Source organism: Cariama cristata, unplaced genomic scaffold (assembly GCF_000690535.1).
Source record: "Cariama cristata isolate BGI_N322 unplaced genomic scaffold, ASM69053v1 Scaffold27968, whole genome shotgun sequence".
Classification (NCBI taxonomy): Eukaryota; Metazoa; Chordata; class Aves; order Cariamiformes; family Cariamidae; genus Cariama; species Cariama cristata.
The window spans coordinates 1-21,692 of NW_009632065.1; the positions used below are offsets into that span (position 1 = coordinate 1).

Below are 21,692 nucleotides of genomic sequence, written 5' to 3' on the forward strand. Positions count from 1 at the left end.
GGCGGGGAGGCGGCCTGCGATTCCCAGGAAGAAGGCAGCTGCCAGGGTGTATTTCGGATCCTGTGATCTACCGGACTGGAAAGCCCATGGTTTGCGTTTCTTCTTCATCTCGCCGTGCTCCGGCAGGCCGCCGAGCACAGAAACCCTCTCATGCCAGGAAAAACTGTCCTGAATTTGCCTCTCGGGGCGTTTTGCATAGGTTGCAAAGGGTGTGTGGAAGGCAACTGGATTATGCCGTTACCCGTGACCTTCTGCATTTCTTACTCTACCCACACCAAAACATGGTATTATATGATTGATATAATAACTCGTTATCAAATCTCATAAAATTCTGGAAACAAAGTTTGAATGCTGAAAGCTACAACTACAGAAAAAAGGGAAGGGAAGCAACTGGGCGGACTCAAACAAATGTCTGCCCCCTCACAGCAGTTGCTCTCTCTCATGCCAGATTCTTTCCCATTCGCTTTCTCAGGATGGTATTTTGTCGTATTTCAGCCCAAGACGTACCAGATCTCCATCCACTCTTCCCACAGGCTTTCCCCCTAGCTACTGAGTATTTTACCAGATAGCGCTACTTTTCCACTTCTCGACATATCGCAAGCACTAGAAAACTGAAGTCGAAGCATAAGTAGACATTGACTAAGCCACCTCAGGTTGTCTTTTTACTTCATAGAAAATAAACTTGAAGGGTCAGACCAGCTGACAAAGTAAAATGGGTGCTCAGGGTGAGAGGAGTCACCTTCAGAGGTGCTCGTTTCACTCCACTGATTATAAAGGAAATTCAAGGAGACATTTAAGTCTAGTCAGGACGTATCCAGCAACTCTATCCACACCCAAATATCTTATCCTCTGGCTCAAATTCGTTAAACCAAACCACAATCACAAAATGCATGTACACCAAACGCCTAGTTTCTGCAAGGCAAGTATTTTATTTGAGAAGGAGCACAAGTTCACATGTACTTTCCAATGTAATGTATTTTTGTTAACATTAATAAATACTATTACGCATGTACTTTGCTGTTTTCTCAGACCTAGATCTTCTAGCTGTCAGCTACGATTTCAACTGTATTCTAACTCTATTATTTCACTTTTCCACTGTTACAATTGTATTAAGTGTTATAACCACACCATGACAACTTCCCCTAATTGTAGCCCAAATTCAAAGGAAGTAAAAAATTTTAACTATTTGTATTATATTTACAGAGAATGAAATAAATTTTTTTAAATTCTATCAATTACACCACCTAACTTTAAACTTATATTAAATCTTTATAGGACAGCCATTTAAAGTTGAAAAAAGTCCAAACGTGTATGAGCATTTTTGAATATAATGTTTTAGTCATGACAACTGTCTGAAGCCTAGATACATAAGTTCAGTCATTCTTACTCAAATCTTCTGATTCATTTAAGCATTTGTTGGACTGCACTTACATTTACTTTCTTTACCACTTTCTTCCATCAAAAAAAACCGTGAATTTGCTAATGTACTCTAGCTCACATTGTATGCCAATATCTTTGTTGCACAGTTTTCTCCCCAAATTCTCATTGCCTATGTTTTCTGTAAAAATAAAGCAGTTAGGAATATTAAAAAACATTATAACGCCATCTAGTTTGATACTGTTTCTTCAATAAGCCAGCAGTGGCAGAACAGACTAGTTTTGCCTACTGTACATTATTTTCTAAAATTGAAAATACATCAAGCACTAACCAAGACAGCAGCAACAGATGCTTTCTCATCATCAAAACACTAAGCCTCTCTCCCACTTTCTGCTATCTTTTTACAGTTATTTAAATATGTTACTACCATAGTATAACACACTAAAATATCATACTAAAACTATGATATGTTATTATCAAACTTGTGTGCTAACAACCCACTTTCTGACCATACAGTTAATTACCAAGGAACTACAGAGACATCCTTTTTCCGAAATACCACTGTAATTTAATTTCTCATAGCAAGAGCAAAAACAAAAGCATGTAAGTAAATTATATTAAATTTAAATAAATATTAGAAATGTTATTGATTACATATGCTCACCAAGCACAGTCCAAAGGGCCTTGTCTACTCTTTAAATCAAAAAGAGAATGTTTTCATTTTCAGATTCATAGAATCTGATTTAAATTTTGGATTAGGACACTTAACATGGGAAAGGAAAGATGACAGCAATATAAATGGGAAAAGGGATGGAAAGAGAGACACAAAACTAAAACAGAACAAAAAAAGGGAGATATAGGGAACTTGTTATTACTTCCAGCACCACAATCCCACAACAGTAGCTCTCAATAATGAACTGCTGATAGAGGAGCAGCAGCAGAAGTGGCAAGATGCAAACAACTGTGGAAATGCAGCAGCTATGAGGTGAGACTCTCTACGGAGAGGAAGGTTAGGCTAAGTGTCATGCTACTTTTCCAACCTAGTGGAGTCTTCACAAACAATGCAGTTTTTTCCTTCAGCAGGGTATGAATCTGTGCTAGTAAACTAGTGTATAAGTTAAAAATTACACAATCACTCAACATTTAGTGAGGCTCAAAAGTGTACCAAGCCTTTTACATGTCAGGTGTTTTAACATCAATTCCTAGTTTGTGTTACTTCTGATAAGCAGGGGCTGTCCATTACTAAGGGACTATGTCAGAATTTCTCAAACCTATCTGGTTACTTTAGAAGTTTTCTCATTACATTTAGGGTAGATCCCCTGTATCCTGTCCCAAAATGGTTCCAGTGGTTTATGTAATTAAAGAGCTGATACAATTTGTTTCGTTTCTCAAATCCTGGAGCTTTGGGTATTTTACTGTGATAGGCAGAGAAAAAACAGCTGCTAAACCCACCAAACATTCCAGCAATGGCCAGTTCAAATTCGGAATGGCCATAGAAAGAAGCAGGGTCAAAGATAATTGGCCCAGAGTCGTCCTCAGCCACATTTCCTGCCCACAGGTCCCCATGCAGCAGAGCAGGAACAATTTCTACGTCACAGAACATTTCAGGAATCTTTAGCTGAAAAAGCATGAACAAACACATAACAATTAAAGAGTTTTTAAGAAAATACTAAATAAAATAAAGTACTGTAATATATAAGAGAAGCAGCTGGTCAAATACTGCCTGTTTTCAGTCCTCATGGAGTGCTTTTGAAGTTGATGGCTACAAGCATAAACCTAAAATGTAAGCCAGTAATAAATGTTCTTGATTGTTCCTGACAGAGCTTAGCAAATCATTTAATTCACAGTCTGGTATCAACATCTAGTATTAATGTATTGTTTCTAGATATGGATAGCATTTGCCATCACAAGAAATATAAAATAAATTTCATTTAAAATAAAAGGTTTCAGTGGCAAAAAGGGCAGCAGTAAACATCTGTACTAATTAACCAGAATTAAGAAACAAATTTGTGATGTAGAGCTTGCAGAGGAGTTCATTCCTAGCTGTTTCCTCAGTGCTGCATGGAGTGTGACCTGAACCACAGTCTCAGCTTTGAGCCTGGACCAATTGAAAAAAAAAAAAAAAAAAAAAAAAATCCACCTAGGCAGCAGAATCTTACCTACTTTGTAGGACCAAGTTCTTAGATAGAATTTACCATCTTATTATTATTATAAATAATAAATATCAGTGCTGAATTACAGGTTTATTTTCACTATCTATTAAAAAACTGAAAAAGCAACATGAATTCTTTTCAGCTGACAATGTTGTTGGACAAGCTGTGAAGCTAGTCCCATTACTGCTGTTCATTAAAAGCCATGTAAATCTCTTATAAAACACCCTTAAAATTCCACTGATACATATTTTCTAACATTCTAAAAAATAGATTTAAGACATGGTTCATACTTTTAGCTGTGACCAAAGTTCTCTGGCTTCTCTGTCTCCGTAATCTTTTTCAATCAAATCCAATTGAGCTTGGAGTCGGTGACGAATAAAGAAGGAAGGCCAATCACTTTGCCATTCATTCACCTAGAAAATATGATACAGAGATTTGTAATAAACAATTTTAACATGTACATAGTCAGGATTAATAATACATAGATATCAAGTTAAAATGTTCGCTGTTGACACAATGGCCTAGACAATGTTAGTATGACCTACGCACAATGCTATTAGACATTTCGTTGATCGTTCTTTTGGGAGTGATGCTCTCTTCCACGCGTAGGTGAGGCTGTCTTTAACATGAGATATAAGATGAGGTTCTGGCTATTTTCATTCATTCAAATTTTCTTAATGTATTTTAGAGGGAGAGTTTCTGGTGAGATCATTTCAGTTGTTCCATATTATATTCCAAAATCTTTCTGGAAATGCAAAGATATTCATTCATTTTTATTGGGTAATGCATTTCTAATTTGGCAAAAAGTTGTACTTAGCAAAGAGTCTGAGATATTGAAAGTTCATTCAGTTAAATAGTAAATGAAATTCTACCATGTGCAGAGCCAGCAAATGACCGATTTATCTCTGAAAGCCCTTTCCAAAGTCTTATGTGATGTGCTACATGATGAGGCTTTCTAAAAGCAGTGGATTTTGCCATTTGAGATCTATATAGTATGGGTTTAGAAAAAACAAAACCAAGACATGGTATGTGAAGCGATACTTATTTTATTAAGTATCACCAAGCTAAAGCACCACCACATAATTTTAAATTCTTGTTCAATCCACTGTGTCTGCTTGCTATACATGCATTGTAGCAAGCCACACACATTGAATAGCCATCATATTCCCTTCACTGTCAGGTCAGGATGAAACAGTGAAAGCAAAACTGTGATCATAAGCTGAAGGCCAATGAAACAAGCTTTTGTATAAGGAGTTTATAGAACTATATGAGTACATGTTAGCTTTCACAGGCATGGAACATACCTGTGGTATGTAACCACAGCAAGTGGCTGTATGGAATCCAAACTTATCCACATACTGAGACTCAGAGTGACCTGCTCCTTTACCTAAGAAACAAAATAAATATTGGGAGTTTTGAGATCCTTACATAGTAAAGTTTGCAAACACAGAACTAAATTTCAGAGAATAGGCATACAAAATAATTTTAAGCAATAAGTTACACTTATTTCACAGTCACAACCCTCTCTAAAGATGGAAAGAACTCTCTTAAGCTTGAAGATACTGAACGGAGATGGAGGCACAATTAGTCAGTTAGTGACTTTTCTTTGGATAAATGGGTTAGACATTCAGGAACGGAGTCCAGATACCAGAATTGCAATCTACTGTTCCAACACTTGAACATGTTGTCATTAAACTTGGCTTATTTTTGATTCATAGATTATTTGTGACCTGCCAGTAATTTGGCCTTCACTCAAAAATAATGGATTATAGTATGTCCACCACTAAGAGTTGAACCCAGTCCATCCCTGAAGTCACAGGAAAGACACAGGTACAGACTGAGAATTCAGATTTTAATACTAACAACTCTAAAAGAATAATTCTTTGTAGAGCTTCCTTCTTTTGTTGTTGTTCATTTACGCCTTAATCCACTTTCCAAAAAGTGATGGAAGGTGTTTCCACTGAAGTCAATAGAAACTGGATCGTGACCTTACACTGCTGAATTACAGTTGTCTTCAAGGAGCAACAATTGTATATTTTGCTACATATTTGAGTTCAAAAATGTAATCCTCAACATCTTTAAAGAGGAACTTAATTATGTGTTTACTATACTGGGACTAGATTCTGTAATAAGTTAATTGTCTAAACCAACAGTAAACAAGAAAAGAGGATGTCTGTAAGGTCAAGAACATTTTAAAGGATTGATGGTACATGAGGCTGAAAGGTTTAACTGACACTGAAAAAGACAACTAATCCAAATTTTCAGTTTGACGTAGGAAATGTTGAAAGCTCTAACTATCAAATATTAGCACTATTTCTTACTAAATTTCAGTATCCACTAATTTTATACAACAAAATATATACAAAATGAAGAATTACAAAAAAATTAATTTGGTTTTGTCAAGGTTAAGTGAGATGTTTAAAAATGATAATAGTAATTGTAGCTCCTGTATATATAATGTACATTTGAGAAGGGACAGGAAGGACATACCTCATGAAACAGTGTCCCAGTATTCACTTTAATTATCATTAAAATTATAATGCAATACTGTACCACAGCCAAATTAATTGTTTCATTTTTGGTTTAGTACAAGGTATTGATACTCTACCAATCGTGTTTCCCTCCTTTCTCAATTTCTCTCCAAGTTTCTGGTTATAAAGATGAAGATCTGCTATCTGCTCTCCAAGCTTTGAAGAATATCTGTAGGATCAAAAAACAAAACGAAACTGAAACAAGTTTCAAAACAAGTGAATCAAATATTACAGTGGAAAAGAAAAAAATCTCAATTAAATATAACCAAGTATATTTTAGGCAAATATAGAACCTTAATCAACTTCACAAGTACATAGCAGGGAGCAAATGACTAGACCACAACTCTGAAGAAACAGGTTGTAACAGATAATAAAATGAACATAAGTCAATGCTCTTGCAAGAAAGGTAAACAGAACACAAGGTTGTATAAACAGGAGCGTAGAGTGCAGGAGGATGAAGTAATCCTCCATATCAGCTCCAAATTAATAAGCAGAGAATAGAACACAGTATCTACTTTTGGGCCTCGTACTTCTAGATCAGCTGAACAGCAGTAAGAATGGTAAGTCTAAAAATAGGTTTGAGGATTGAGTTGAGGTTGCTTAATACAGAAGACAAGACAACTGAAAAACAGTTAAAATATTGCAGAGATATCTGAATAGGAGCTGCATGAACAGAAACGAATTTCTTCTCCATGCCCAGAATGGGTAGAAAATAATGACTTTAAAATTGCAACGAGGAGGACTGAGGTTAGACATTCGAAAATCTTTCCTAGGAACAGTGGGATGGATTGGAATGGACTTTTGGGGGAGGCTGTGGAGTTACTGTTATTCTCCCAACAAAAATAGACAGGTTGGACAAACAACAGCCAGAAGAGCCATAGGCATTACTATGTTCCCACAGAGGCTTGGAATGAAGCAGCTAACTCCTGAAAGCCTATGTTCAGGAGCCTATGACTCCTGAATTTCATGTTCAGGTTGGTTGACGGACGAAATGGAACTTCATACTATCTATCCATTTAGTTCTTCCTCACCCTTGTGCCTTTGACCTTTGTGACTGACTTCAATCATACTTGAAGGTTACACTTAGAGAAGCAGAGGTTTCAAAGACATAAGAAGCCTGTAAGTTTAAAGAAAACTGGTAGGCTGGGAAAAGAAACTCAAATGAAAAGTCTTATGAGGGAAAGATGGGCTAAACTAAGCCATTATCACATTCACTTTAGTAGCATCTCAGCACACGTGGACCAGCATACAAAGCTCTAGGCTAGCGATAGCATGCCATTTCTATTGCAGGTAGAGGATCAGGGAAGAGCAAAATATGGGGACGGAGTGTATACACACACACATATACAGATATATATATTTAGGGTTTTTTAATATGTACACATACACACACACAAACACAGATCTTGACAGATATAAGCTCCATCTCTGAGAGAATAGAGAGGTTCTGCTCATGAAGATTTCTGACTGACTGTAAGATATAAGAAAGTATGCCCCAAAACATAGTAAAAAGAACAAGAGATGTACAGACGTACTTGCAGAGGTGCTTCATCTTTAGGTACTCCATGACAAACATTGCTCCTCCTCCAGGTAGGTCAATTACTTTAATAGGCTGAGGCACTCTCACAGTATTGGTTTTCTGTATAGCTTCCAAGCTTGCCATTTCTCCTTCAAACATTTTTCTAGCCTGTCAAGGTATAAGAATATCCTTGGGCTAAACTATGGAGATCTGCAACAAGTACTTTGGAAAAAATAGCCTTGTTTACAAAGTAACAAGGAGTTAGTTCATCTTGATAAAAGAATGTAGCTGCAGCAAGGTTTCAGTCCACACAAAGAAACTTGAGTACCTTAATTCTAACTTCTTTTTTTTTCCCCCAAATTCATTCCAGGGTGTTAGGATACATTACATTTCACCATGATTTCCAGCTGCTTATGGAGATACCAAACTACTCAGATGTAACAGTATCTCGAAGGATAATACCCAAGACCTCCTCCTTCAAAACCACAGACGACCACTACTAAATGAAGCAAAAGATTGAATCCTTAAACTGATTCTCCTTTCCATGCAGGTCAATGGCCACCAGATGGAGACGACAGTACTCTGCATTTTTTAAGTAAACATGCCGTTCTTCACAGCAGTTTTAGAATGTTTTGGACCTTGATAAAGCAAATTTTTGATGCACTGAAGCAATTGAGTATTCATTTAGTAATAGAAAAGTCAAGAGCTTAGCCTGAAAAATGGCAAGAATCTTACTGCTAGAAATGTAAAAAGCAATGGGGAAGTTTGAAACCTCTGTAGCTTTAAAAATAATACACCAGTTTTAGCACTGTCACCCTGTTTCATCCCTCCCACGATTCTATTCTCCCAACCGAAACATGAAAAGGAATGCAGTGAATGCAAATTCAGCTTTAGGCTTTTCCAAACTCTAAGTATTACAATAACAGCTCTGTACTTAGCCTCCTTTTTACATATTACAATGCCAATTCCTGTTGTTGAGGATTATCACATTGCATTACACCTCATTTTGCATTAATCAAACCTGCTGCATTACTACTCGATATAAAATAGCCTAGAGCTTTTAAAAGAAAACTGAAAGGAAAACTGAAATAATTAAAAGTCAGCCTGAAAATGCTTAAGTCTAAATTATTAATGATTAGGTACTTTTAAAATAAAAAGCTCTCTACATGCAATAGTACTAGTAGTTAAATATCTGCTAGCATTAACCTGAGGTTTGTGGTTGATTTTAACAAATACTCGTCCACTGTCTGTTTCATAACCTTGGCCTTGGCTAATGTATCCTCCTCCTGAGCTTCCAAACGCCTTCAGAACGGAAGTTTTCAATTCTGTTTTCAGGATTTTTTCCATGGTAATTTCCAGGCTGCTGCAGCTGCTTTCTGCTAAATCCACTGCAAAACAAGATTAAAGGTTTGGGTCCTTCTTTCACTGTCACTCTGCTATGAGGTAGAAAGGGCCACCCACCAAACAAACAAAAAAAACCCCACCAAACAGCAGCCAAAACAAAAAGAGCAAATCCAGAGATAATGTTTCAAAATGCTTTGTTTCCCATAGGGTTTTATAGCTATACATGAAAAATAAAAATTTTTAGAAATATTTGCTAGAATAAAACTGAGAGGTGTGTCCTGGGTCCTCTCAACTGTGCTGAGAGCTGCTGGTATTTGTAGTTTGGACCCGTTTTTCTTTTTTAAGCTCTGTGATCGCGTTGCAGAAGAGGTAATTTTTAAACCAACCCACTAGAGGGAGTCTAAACACAACAATACGAATGGGGCACATGGGCTGTGTTGTGGCTCTTTGAGATACGAAAAACAGAGTTGCAGTCTGTAAGGATGTAATTCAATCATGCTGCTGACTGTAAGTCAGCCATCAGAAATACGTGCAAAGGTTGGTGGGTTTTTCTCTGCTTGTAGTTGCTTTGTGTGGGCTGGAGTTCTGCTATCATCACTGAGGTCTTTAGAACATTTTCCCTTCTTGGGAGATAATTCATCTCTTGTAAGAGACAGCCAAAAGATTTTTATTGCCTGAAAGCACCCTCAAGTCAGTGAGATAGTAAGGTGCTCACAGCTGGACATCATCAAGTGAAAATTCATAGTAGAAGTATCAAGTTGTTAATAAAGAAATTTAGAATACTGTTCCTATATGCTTCTCCATATTTAACGTGATCTTTAGGACATCATTTCACCTTTTTATCTCCTTTCACAATCTAACACATGTAAAGAAGATCCCTTGGGTAATGCTGAATCTAACCACTTCATACTTGCAAAGCACACTGACACTCTCGGGTATAAAGTGTTAAATACTTAAAACATGTTATTATAACCCAGACCCTACAATGTTTGTTTTAATAATGTCTGTATAAAGATAACATATTTGGTAGGTGGCTATGACTGACTCCTAGCACATTACAGTCTGCAGAAAAGGCTGTAGTTCCTGTTCTCACTTGGAGCAGCAATGCCAGGGAATTTCTGGATCCTGTTGCCACTGTTGCACTGTGCTTTCATGCATTTATCTCTCTTTTCACTACTATTTGTTTGCATTGATTCATATAAGCTATTTGGTTTTGACAGAGAAAGGAATGATTACTGGACAAATACTGGCTTCATTTAGGCAGGCTTTTCACTACATTCACAAATGGTTCCAGTCCTACAGGGAGTGAAAAATATTGGTATAGTAGTTATTTCTCAGAACATAGCTCCTTACGGTACACAGAGCAGCTGGAACATAGCAGACCTCAAAGGAACAAATTGGCTAAGGAGGAACTTTTCTAACATCCAGATTTATTTATTGACATTGCTTATAGAGTAAAAGCAAAACCTGGAAAAGTGCAGCTCATGACCTGGAATCAGAAACAGTGATTCAAATACAGATGAGGATTCAAAAAGCAAGAAGACACATTTGAGGTTACATATCTTGGTTGGACATTTGCATTATATGTCCAAAGTAACTAGTGACTGCTTTGGCAATCCTTCTACAAAGTCCAGGTGTAATATTTTATAACCTCACCGATACACTAACTGTAAAATAGATTATTCACAGAATAGAGCTACAGAAATTAATGTTGGGGAGAGGTAGAGAAGAAGAGTCAGCACTTACTGTAGGAGTCTTAAGTACTTTGTCCATACACTCCCATGGAGCGTTTGTGCCTAGCAAGTGAGTGACAGCTGCTAAAGGGAACAACTATGCCTGGACCAAATCAAGCTTAAAGCAGAAGTGCTCAGCATGTATGTTAAATCACAGTAAACCAGTGCACGTGTACGCAAAGCAACTTGATTATGGCTGTACATCTCAGACAGTTTGAGGCAGTTAGTTAATATGACTCCTGTGACTCATTTACAGATAGTGAAAATACCAAGCAATTTGAATTTCAGGATATATGAAGCCCTGAAGAGAAGACTACCCTCCTATTAGAACAATGGTCTCCAGCTGCTGAAAGGAGGGAATCATACCCTAGGTTGCAATGGAGCACCTGGGGAAAGGAATAAATTGTTTTGGCAACAAAATAAATGGCAAAGAACAGAGACCCTTATCTCTGCATAATGAAAGATACGCTAATTCATTTTTCTATTTACCTGTCAAAGAAAAAACAAAACAAAACAAAACAACAAAATCCCCCCCCAATGAAAACAAGGAGAATGGATCTTCATCCACAATATTGCTACTGAACCCAAAATTTTTGCAGTCTAATATGCCATGGACTTCTCTCATACAATTTCCCATGAAGATGCCAATAGTTACTGACCATAACAGTTGTTTCAGCATTCTGACATTTTCTTTCATTTTTGGTTAAACCAGAAGTAGGACTGTGTTCATCCAAATATATTGCATCACTTACACTGTAGCCAAGAGACAGGAAAGCCTTCTGTTTGCTTCCATGCTGGATCAATATTTAACTAGTAATGGACAGGTGAAAGGCCTGGTTTCCTAACATTTTTGTTCACATTGTTTCCAGTCAAGCAACTTTGAACAATATAATTTCAAACACTGGAAGTAAAACAACTCCAAAGCATTCCAGATGGGCTCGAAGGAACAGAGTGTTTGAAAATAACGACGTCAACGAAACCTCCGACCACAACCAATTCAGCACCATGGCCAGATCACGAAGGAAAACATTGATTGCCTCACCAAGATGCGAGAAGATGGTGAGGAAGTACAAAGGACTATTTATGTGAGTGGTGTTGGGCTCCTGGTTTGAGACCTGTCCTCAGGGTCTATGCTTGTAGTGGAGTTTGTAACTGTTTAGTTTCCCAGCTCTCTTCTTGTTTTGCTCACAACTGCTTCTAATGTTTGTTTTCAAAGACTGTCCAGAAGACAGATATCCCAATGCATATCAATGAAGAAAAAGGTTGCTTACTTCTCCTTTGGGAGTATAAGTATCTAAAGAATCATAGGAAAACAAAGAAGCTATATAGAACAGTGTAAGCCAAGAGCAAGAATGGACTTCCCATCATAAAAACCTCCCTTCCTTTGACAGAAGTTATAATTTCTCAGTAAAGAACTATCCAAGGACAAATAATTCAGAGCTCCTTTAACCCTAGAGATCTGATCTTCAGCATAAGTGCATAGGTTGTAGCTCTGTATACAGTATCAAGCACGTCTTGGGAGATTTCAGTGAATTCTTTTGAGATTCCATTGAAAAACGTGTTGAAAAGTAATTGAGTATTATTTTACAAAGTAAAATAATAAAGCTATTGTGATTCTGGTGTGGCTTAGTTATGAGAAATACATGCTACCCTGAAATCTTCTGTGACAATCAGCACCTACAGGACAAGCTAATTATATACCGCCTCCTACCTGCTTTTACTTCTGCTAGAACAGTCCAGCATCAGTTAAAATCACCAGATCTATTTTGGAACAGCAGTGAAGACGAAAAGCAGGAAGAAAAACAGTACTAGAGTGCAACATTCATATCCACAGGCAGTTTTTGCAGATGGCAGCAGTCCGTGGGAATGAAAACAAAAAAAAAAAAAAAATCACACTGAAATGAAGGGTACATAAGAACTATAAGCAATTCAGCAAAAATACAGGCTTTTGCTGAGAGGTTCAAACTGGACGTATTCACACAATTAGGTCTTTGTCTGGTCTTGAAACCCTCCGAGGATGGAGGCTGCATAACCTCTGGATTTGACTGTCCTAAGTAACCTGGCCTGTCCTCATAGCTCATCCTGCTTTAAGCAGGAAATTGAACTAAGTGGCCACCTGAGGTCTGTCCCAACCTGAATTTTCCTATGATCCTGGCCACTGAGTCCCAGTTTCCAAGTTTCCCTTCCCCTACCCTCTCTACAAGACAGAAGCTGACGTTATCAAAATTATGCATAATCATATCCCAACTCACTAATTAATTCGCTAAGGAATTAATTTTAAAATTTAGTTTATATTAAGAAAAAAGATACAGAGATACCTGGTTTTCAAAGAATTAAGAAATAAATACCTTGAGATGTTTTAGTCTACATATGCCACACATATATTGTGATCCATCTTGTGAAAAGACTTAGAAACATTATGAGGGGATATTACAATTTTTTATAATATAAAAATACATGTATGCTGTATATTTAAGAAAAAAATCAGTGGTTCTTTTACCCTTTTTCCTTGTCCAAACAGGAATGGAAAGTTAGCAAAATTATGATACAGAACGAGGAAATACAGAATGAGAGCATGGGTACAAGGAAACACGCTGGCTAGATTTAGAATGTATGAAGGGAGCCAAGAGGGAGGAATATATGAGAAGGAAAAGCAGTACATGACACCTTAGCTTTAAACTATGAGAGAAAGAGAGAAAGAATAACAAAGGCATGCCTAGAACACGTAATGCAACAAAATGAACAGTGCAGAACTATACAATACATAAGAAAAAAAAAATTACCTTGTAGAACTGCAGCAATTTCTTCTTAAGGGTTCACCAGCAGCCTGCCTTCAGAAGAGAAGATTTCATCCCCTTCTCCAACTGCTGTCTATAAAAACTCAAAATCACGGGATCCATGGTACAGTAGAGCTTGCTGTTACATTCCATTTGTATTCCTCTCTACACACCTTCTATTCTTAATTGTAGCAAAACGTAGCACAAAATAGCTTTAAAAAACTAAGCATAATATCCCTTAAATTAAAACTCTAAATACAATTGTTTCTATTTACATAACTTGCATACAATACAATTTTCCTTCTCTCACAAAGGTAAAAAGGTGATCTTTGAAGACTTAGCATTTATCACTCAAGTCTATGACTGACAGAAAATCTACCTTCACATCACTTTTCATTTTCTAATGATAAAAAGTATTTAGGTGTTTTAGCAAAATAAACATACTGATTTGTTGAAGATCTGTAAACAGAATGACCTTGTTAAATAACTTCTAATTTTATTATGAAGGCATATGGAAATAAATAGTTAAGGGATTTAACCAGATTGTCTGCTGGCTAAAATTCCAGTGTTTCTTCAATCAGCTGCACTAAGCAGTGTTAAGTTTGGGTGAATGGGCTAAGGATATGGGCACGGACATAACATTTCAACAACATCCAAACAGCTGGCACAATAGATAAAGTTTGAAGGCACAGATAGGACCTCAAATGATACTCTAGTTAACACGTAAATTTTCTTCAGTGACACACTCCTCCAGATTAAAATCCATGACCACATCCCCATCAACACCTTTGATGACCATAATTGTCTAACAAACTAGGGACCTTTAACAGGTTAGAGCAAGTAGCTCCCCAAGAATGAACACAAGCTGTAGGGTTTTAATTCAGAAAACAGAGACAACAATAATCAACTGGGAAACTTTTTATTTAAGTAACAAGGTAAAAGTAAAAGTAAAAGCTATTCTACCAAGCAAGGCTTTAAAACTTTTTGAAGCAAAAGTTAAACAGCCAGTGAGGAAAGCAGTAGAATTAAGGAGAGAAAGTTAAATCAAGTGATAGTCTTCTCTAACCTTGCTTCCAGTTTGTATAAATAACTGCAAAACCAGCAACTAAAAATCACCCAGTAATCTGCCAATATCCAGTGAAAACCATTTTTAAGTAATCAGTCATTCCCAAACACTCAAAATGCATGTTAGGAATCATGCATCTCTCTCACCTACCTGGTATGCTTGCACTGAAATATCATTACCAGCCTACATCAAAAAGAGTACAATTTTAGTATTACCATCTTGCAGATACAAGAAATAGATAGTCTGCAAAGCTATCCTTAAAGAACTTCTGACAGTGGTGTAGAGCTGCTCTTCTGTGAGTTACATTTTAACTTCCTTAGGTTTCATGTCTCTTATCCCAAGGGCTACAAAGTGCACCTAGTGGGGACTGAAGAAAAATGTTAGTTTATGGTACCTGTAACCTAAACTACAGAAAATTTATGTGACGCCTGTACCACAACCAGATAGCATTATCCTGTGGGCAGGGACAGCAGTCAAAAAGTACATCTTCTGTTTGTATGAGAGAGTGCATCTTCACAGGATGTGTATGTGTAAAGCATCTTACCTGAAAAGATCTTTAAGAATGCACACTATTGAACAAAAGCATAATCCAAAACCGAAGAGAGAGCTAGTTCTGGTGAAAACAAAATTGCTGTAGATAAGAGCCCACTAACCAGCAAGCACAGAACAGCCCACAAGAATGCCATGAGGCACCAAAATGCATATGCCAGAAAAAATTATAAGCATTTTCACACAGCTTTGTAACAGAACTGGAAGCAGTCTCCATCCAATAGAATCATATTAGCATAATGAATAGCAAGTCCAAATCATTTTTCACAGTTCCCATTACATAATTTTCTTGTTGACTTTCAAAATATTTTGTTAACATTGTTCTCATGCACATAACTGGACATGAAGAGCTGAAAGAGCCTCACCAATCTATCAGAAAGGGGCGGGGGGGAACAACAAAAAGCAATAAGCAACTTTTTTAGCCATCTCCTCAGTACTGAGAAAAGCAATTTTCCATTTCACAAACACTTCTCTAATGCTTTCCATTAGAGTGCAAATGCAAACCCTGCTATTTCTCTAATCTGAAGTGCAATTGGTCCCTAAGACAGAACATTTTCCAAATCATTTACACTTCAGTGCTTGATTTGTATTACCTAGCCTAGTCTCAAGAAACACAATGCTTTCTTGACACCAACAGATCTTTTGTGCAACTGAATAAACTCCTTCGTTAGATATTTCCCTCATAAAGTTACTCCCAACTATCCTAAAAAGGGATCGCTATGTTACAGTCGGTAGTCAGCAGGACTCACTGATTCTAGGTCTTTAGCTGTGCAACAAGGTCAAGGGTCTAGTAGCTTTTTTTTAACTCCTTTAGTTGTACTGCCAAGTATGGGGTTTTCCAAGCAACATAGGAAGTATTCTGCTTAAGCAGCAAGTCACTTTACAAGGTTTCTCATAATGTTTAGAGAAGACCCTCTGTACCCTGTACCAAAATGGTTCCAATGGTTCATGTAGTGAAAAAGCTGATAAAGCTTTAGGCGTTTCTCAAACCCTGCAGCTTTGGGAATTTTACTGTGATAAGCAGAGTAAAAAGAACTGCTGAAGCCACCAAACATCCCAGCTATTGCAAGCTCATACTCTGAATGGCCATAGAAAGAAGCTGGATCGAAGATAATTGGACCAGAATCATCCTCAGCTACATTTCCTCCCCAGAGATCTCCATGCAGGAGAGCAGGAACAATTTCTGTGTCATGGAACAAACTGGGTATCTTCAGCTGCAGGAGGAAAAAAGCAAGACGTGTAAGTATTACATTTTAAGGTGAATGATTGTAGAGTTTTATCTGCATACATGTACAGCATGAATTGAAACTTCTTAAAAGTCAGTTAAAAAAAAAACATAACTTGAAACGCATAGGACCTAGTCAACAGAGATGCTGAGAAAATCAAGAGGATTTCTATTTTTCATAAAAGCCAGCAGCTGAAGAATAGTCATCCAAAGGTTTTTTTACCAAGAAACTAAAATATTTTAAACTGCATTCGGTGCTGCAGTATTGACCACCTTTAATAACATCACCACCACTTCATCATTAGAAGGCTCAGGGATCTCTCGCCAACCTTGAGGGGATTTCTACAAAGAAGTACCCAAATAGCTAATACTGTAGTCACTTAATCAGATACATACCTTAAATGAATAGATGATGTGCAGAATAGTACTGTTTGTATACATTTCTCATCACAAACATGTTACAGGGAATGAGAAATGTGAACTCGGTCTAGTATTTCCCAAATAGTAAGGGAGAGTGCTATTTGGCACACATTCACTTTGGAATATTAGCATAGGGTCATGTGGCAAAAGCCATTATACCTTAGAATAAAGGGCACTTTAATCCCTAAAAGTTGGAGTCTCTTACCAACAGACCTAGCCATCACTATAATAAGAACTGAGAGAATTTCTCCTACCTGAAGTTGTGCCCAAAGTTCTCTTGCTTCCCTGTCTCCTGAATTCTTTTCAATCATGTCCATTTGGGGCTGGATTCTTTGTTTGGCAAAGAAAGTCACCCAGTCGTTCTGCCAGTCATTCACCTGAAGGAACAGGACTGAAGATGTTAGTGCTACACCACACAAAAGACAGATTTTCTTCTTTTTCAAATAAAGCTTTTGAGGATTATACAGCCTTTGTGCTGATACCAACCAGGACAGTAAATGCTACCATTTAATAGAATGTTATCTTAAAACATTCAATTAAGGGAATAAATAATTTTCTCTAAGTGATAAAAAGCAAGAAATTGAAGAGCTATGAATGTCCAATGCAGCTCCAAGTGCTGTCCAAAGCACTACTTTCCTTAGCAGGTTGAACAATGTTTTTTCTTTTTATGACTCCACAGAAATAAATGAATTTGCTTTATGATAATTTTGGCCTTTTGTATCACTGAAGGGAAAATAAGATAAACTTAAAATTCTATGAGTCTGATGAAGTACAACCTACCTGTGGAAGATAGCCACAGCAGGTAACTGTATGAAAGCCAAATTGATCCACAAACTGGACTTCCATTTGCCCTTGACCTTTACCTTTCAAACCAAAGACAAAAATCCAATACTAATGACAAGATTCTAAGTATCTACAATGCAAATGGACCTTAAAAAGTATGTAAGGGTACAATGCTTTTTCTGCTGAGAATAAAAAAAATTGCACCTTAATACTCTTTTTGTTACAATGGTTGTTGCTGTTGGTTTTTAACTTTAAAGCTTGATGTAAAGCAGCTATATTATAATCTTCATAATCATATTTTGAGGTAGCGTATCTCCTCTGATACTATGTCCTTGCAGAAACTGTAGTTCAGGATCCCAAGGGTCCCAAATTGAATAAATGTTTTGCTTACAGAGATCCAAATAGTGCAAACAAAACCAAAAAGAAACCCCCCTGCCTGAGTGTTTCATCCAAATCTATTTTCATAATATCTTTATTGGAAGAAGATGAACTTATCCTGAAATGACAAGAGCTATTTGAACTATTTTGTAGATTATTATTAACTAGGTTAAATTTGCAAACAGCTGTGTACTGTACCAACTGTGCTCTCTTCTTTCTTCAGCTTCTCTCGAAGTTGCTGGTTATGAAGATGGAGATCAGCCAGTTGTGTTCCCAGCTTTGCTGAATGTCTAAGAAATAAAAAGTATTCTTAGCAACACTGACACTTGAATTAATTTGGTTCTTGATATTCCAGGAGTTACTTGAAAAGATTTATCAAGCAAGTAAAAGAAGTTCTGCATCTCTAAAAAAGTACGTTTTCAAAATATTCTGGTTATAAACATCTCCTCTCCCTATAAAGATTATGTATTAACATTGAACAAAATGTACTTAGATGGTTGTTTCTGACGACACTATTAAAAATGAAAGTAAGCAGCAATTATAAATTTAATAACAATGAGAAACTATCAATTCTAATTTGTGTGTGATATCACTTCTATATGAACTTTCAGTCAGATATCTGTAAGAAAAGCATACACAACATGTTATGGTTTGTGGTTTGTTTTGTTTTTTTTTTTTCAACCTGTCTTTGGGAAATAGAGCCAAACAAGACTCTTCTTTATATCTCTGTCTCTGGCTTCTTCTCTGTAAAAGGCCTAGAAGATAGAAGGGTCAGGTGGGCCTTACTTATTTATCTATTTTTAATAAAAGCTTATCCTCTACACAGTTCAGAAAAGTCTTGCAGTAATTACAAACAACTCTTACAGCCAGTTGCCTCCCATGTTAACAAAAGTATGTTCCTTTTCCTGTCTTTGACCTCTCACAACTTTCCCTGTTCTCAAGGCACTGTCATTTAAGGCAAAGTTATTTCTTCATTTTGTTTCTGTTAACATAGATTGTAGCTATCCCCTGAAATTTGTATGCCAAAGGTTGCATTTGCACATTTTTCATCTCCATCAACCCAAACACAACAGGATTTCTGCTCTTTCTCTTAGAGCTCACTAAGGGCTCTTAATGAATTAGAAACTCTGCAGATGAGCAGGATGAGGGATAGACTTTAAGCTAGCTGTAAAAGTTCCTGAGATTGGGATGGTCATGACCACCTCTGTAATGGAATCAGACAGAAGTGTTCATCATATTTTAATTTACTCAAGTATTTGACACAGAGAAGGGCCAAAAGTTTGAAACTATCAAAATCAAGGTGAAAATTGTAAAAATATTGAAATCAGGATTCATTCATTTGGGGAAGTGCCTCTGCATACTCATGACAAGCAATATTGAACACTGCTTCTTATATCAAAGGCAAGTACACGAACCAGGTGATCAGGTAGGTCATTTTCCTTACTGTAAAAATCATTAATTACCTAAAAAAAAACCCCAAACTCAAAACTAAACACAAACCAAACTCACTTCTTGATGTATTACCAATTTGCTAGGTGAAGTATTATGAAGTATTTTATACAGTTCCCTGCTGTGTAACTTCCCAAATGTATCTTGACTTGCTTTAAAAAAAATTAAAACAAATGTCCCCTCTGAAAACAAGTGACATAATTGTCATAATAGTCCAAATTTCTGCTTAAAGGATGCAAAGATAATACTGTGTTTTACCTGTTCAAGCCTCTCATTTCCAAGTGTTCCATCACAAACAGAGTGGTGCCCCCAGGCAGGTCTATAATTTTGATGGGTTTAGGAACTTTTATCATCTGTGTTTTCAAGATGGCTTCCAAACTTGCCATTTCTCCCTCAAACATTCTTCTGGCCTGCCAAATATTAAAGGAAAGCAACAGTCATAATGAACATCAACCACAGGTAAACAAAGCTCTTTCGCAAAACCAGTCAAGGCTGTAAATGTTAAATGAAAAGCTTGGAGCAAGCAGTTAATGCATGTATAAGATATAGATAGATCCACACCACCAGACTTGACAGTAAATTTGTAATTACAGGAATTTCACTTCATAAACCAACTCTATGGAAGTGACTTAGGCTCTAGCATTCTCTGTAATTGTAAAAATAACTTAGAAAGTCTGTTTACAATTGAAGGAGTGCAAACTGCATATATGTAAAATGGAAGCAATATTTTATTGATGAATTATGCAGCAAATGTCTAGAAATCTATGGGCAATATATATCATCAGTTGAGAGACTAGAAGAATGGTGCTGATATTCATAGTCTTCATGACCTTCCTGACATAGACTGCTTAGTAATATAGCTGATCTTCAAAATAGTGTAATTTGCAGTCACAGAATGATTTTCCCTGGCCTATTTCTTTTGCCTCACAGGGGCAGAGAGAGAATATCAATGATAGCAGCCATACACCTCTCACCGCACTTGCACACAGAAGCCCTTACAACCCAAGCCACTACCAAGACATTTGCTTGGAAGACATTCTGAATTTAGGACGTCTTTCTGCAACTGTAATCAACACTACATAGAACCTATTCTCTCAAGTTGCTCCAGTGACACCAGTGACATTAGTCACATGAAGAAATGCTACTCTAGAAGAGTTAGGCAGAAGTTGCAGAAAAAGGGTATGTGGGAAATCTATGGTATCTGCTAAAAGCAAAAGTGTGGAAATATAATGAATAAACCAGAAACAGAATACTAGCCCTTTAGTACTGACATATGAAACACAGTCAAAGGACAATTTGCAACAGACATTGACTAAAAATTCCAAAGCGTACAGGAGATCAAGAATGAAGAACTGCTGAATTACTGAGCCATCAGTTAGCTTTGTTCAGAGGAAATCAGTAAATACTGTATCTCTGTCTAAAGCATCATACTAGGTTAAAGTCAGCTGTTAACTTTAATAGAGCAAAAATACAGTGTTTTCTAAAGAACTGTGTTTTTCTAAAGAAAATGCTGATAAACACCCACTGCTGCACACACAGCACAGCATTATAATACAGTTTGGCAAAGTGTGCTTTAATCAGCGCTTAGAATCCACACACAGGCAAAAGCATAGAAAATTAAATGATTACTGAATAGAAAATCTATCCAGATCTTTTTTTCCCAAGCCCTATCTTGTAGCTACCTGGATTGTATACCTAAACACACAATTAACAAAGGCCTAAGCGGAAGGGCTATACTGCTATCAATTCAAACTATATTCAGTCAAATGCAAAGCAGGATAACCCTTCCCTATTTTCCTATGTTACCACCTTAGTGCATCCATCTCTGATAGGATCAATAAGCAAAGCCAAACTTGGAAAAGATATAGTTGCATACATGCTCTCAAAAACATTTGTTTGCTATTAAAGGTAAATACTAATTCTGATTTTTGTTCTTCCAGTGAAGCTATACATTTGACAGACGCAAGTGCAGAGTACCTTTAAAGTAAATTCCACTTGATCTTTGCTTTTGCAAATAAGGATGCCATATGGGTATGTTGCATTATATTTATCTCTATCAAATGCAGAGATCTACCTTACAGTAGCTGGTACCAGGTACTGAAAGGACAAAGCAGAAAATCTTGAACAACAATTGTGGCAAAGTATTATTTATTGAGAAAAGCTCCTTCTTACATGCAGGGAATTACTGGTTTTGTTACAACAAAGAAAGATGCATACCCTCAGTAGATAATTTTATACCTTCTAGGGTGCTCCAGACACTTTCACACATACGCAGCCACAGTCATACCACCATCACCCCAGCCTAACTGACAATGGCACGTCATTGCACTGCATGCCCCGGACAAATAATACTGATACTACAACAACATCCCACCAGAAATGCTGCTT

General features: G+C 36.9%; 2 protein-coding genes across 2 annotated transcripts; both read right to left on the reverse strand.

Moving 5' to 3' along the window:
- Window positions 1-2,521: 2,521 nt before the first annotated feature.
- Window positions 2,522-9,042, reverse strand: FN3K (fructosamine 3 kinase). Its single transcript, XM_009706216.1, has 6 exons — window positions 8,787-9,042; window positions 7,597-7,748; window positions 6,139-6,230; window positions 4,835-4,917; window positions 3,821-3,943; window positions 2,522-2,995 (listed from the first exon to the last, which is right to left on the reverse strand). The coding sequence occupies exons 1-6, from the start codon at window positions 8,925-8,927 to the stop codon at window positions 2,657-2,659; spliced, it is 930 nt and encodes a 309-aa protein (XP_009704518.1). The 5' UTR covers window positions 8,928-9,042; the 3' UTR covers window positions 2,522-2,656.
- A 6,882-nt stretch (window positions 9,043-15,924) lies between these two features.
- On the reverse strand, window positions 15,925-19,708 carry LOC104154747 (ketosamine-3-kinase-like). Its single transcript, XM_009706217.1, has 5 exons — window positions 19,563-19,708; window positions 18,054-18,145; window positions 17,475-17,557; window positions 16,949-17,071; window positions 15,925-16,263 (listed from the first exon to the last, which is right to left on the reverse strand). The coding sequence occupies exons 1-5, from the start codon at window positions 19,703-19,705 to the stop codon at window positions 15,925-15,927; spliced, it is 780 nt and encodes a 259-aa protein (XP_009704519.1). The 5' UTR covers window positions 19,706-19,708.
- Between the last annotated feature and the right edge of the window lie 1,984 nt (window positions 19,709-21,692).

Bases quoted from the DNA above. Each gene is read 5' to 3' on its own strand.
- FN3K (XM_009706216.1), bottom strand. From the start codon at position 8,927: ATGGAAAAAATCCTGAAAACAGAATTGAAAACTTCCGTTCTGAAGGCG. The intron at 6,231-7,596 runs GTACGTCTGTAC...TTGATCCTACAG, and splicing joins AAGATGAAGCACCTCTGCAA to ATATTCTTCAAAGCTTGGAG. The intron at 4,918-6,138 runs GTAGAGTATCAA...TTTGTTTCTTAG, and splicing joins AAAGGAGGGAAACACGATTG to GTAAAGGAGCAGGTCACTCT.
- LOC104154747 (XM_009706217.1), bottom strand. From the start codon at position 19,705: ATGTTTGAGGGAGAAATGGCAAGTTTGGAAGCCATCTTGAAAACACAG. The intron at 18,146-19,562 runs GTAAAACACAGT...TTTATTTCTTAG, and splicing joins GAAATGAGAGGCTTGAACAG to ACATTCAGCAAAGCTGGGAA. The intron at 16,264-16,948 runs GTAGGAGAAATT...TTCCTCCTGCAG, and splicing joins AACTTTGGGCACAACTTCAG to CTGAAGATACCCAGTTTGTT.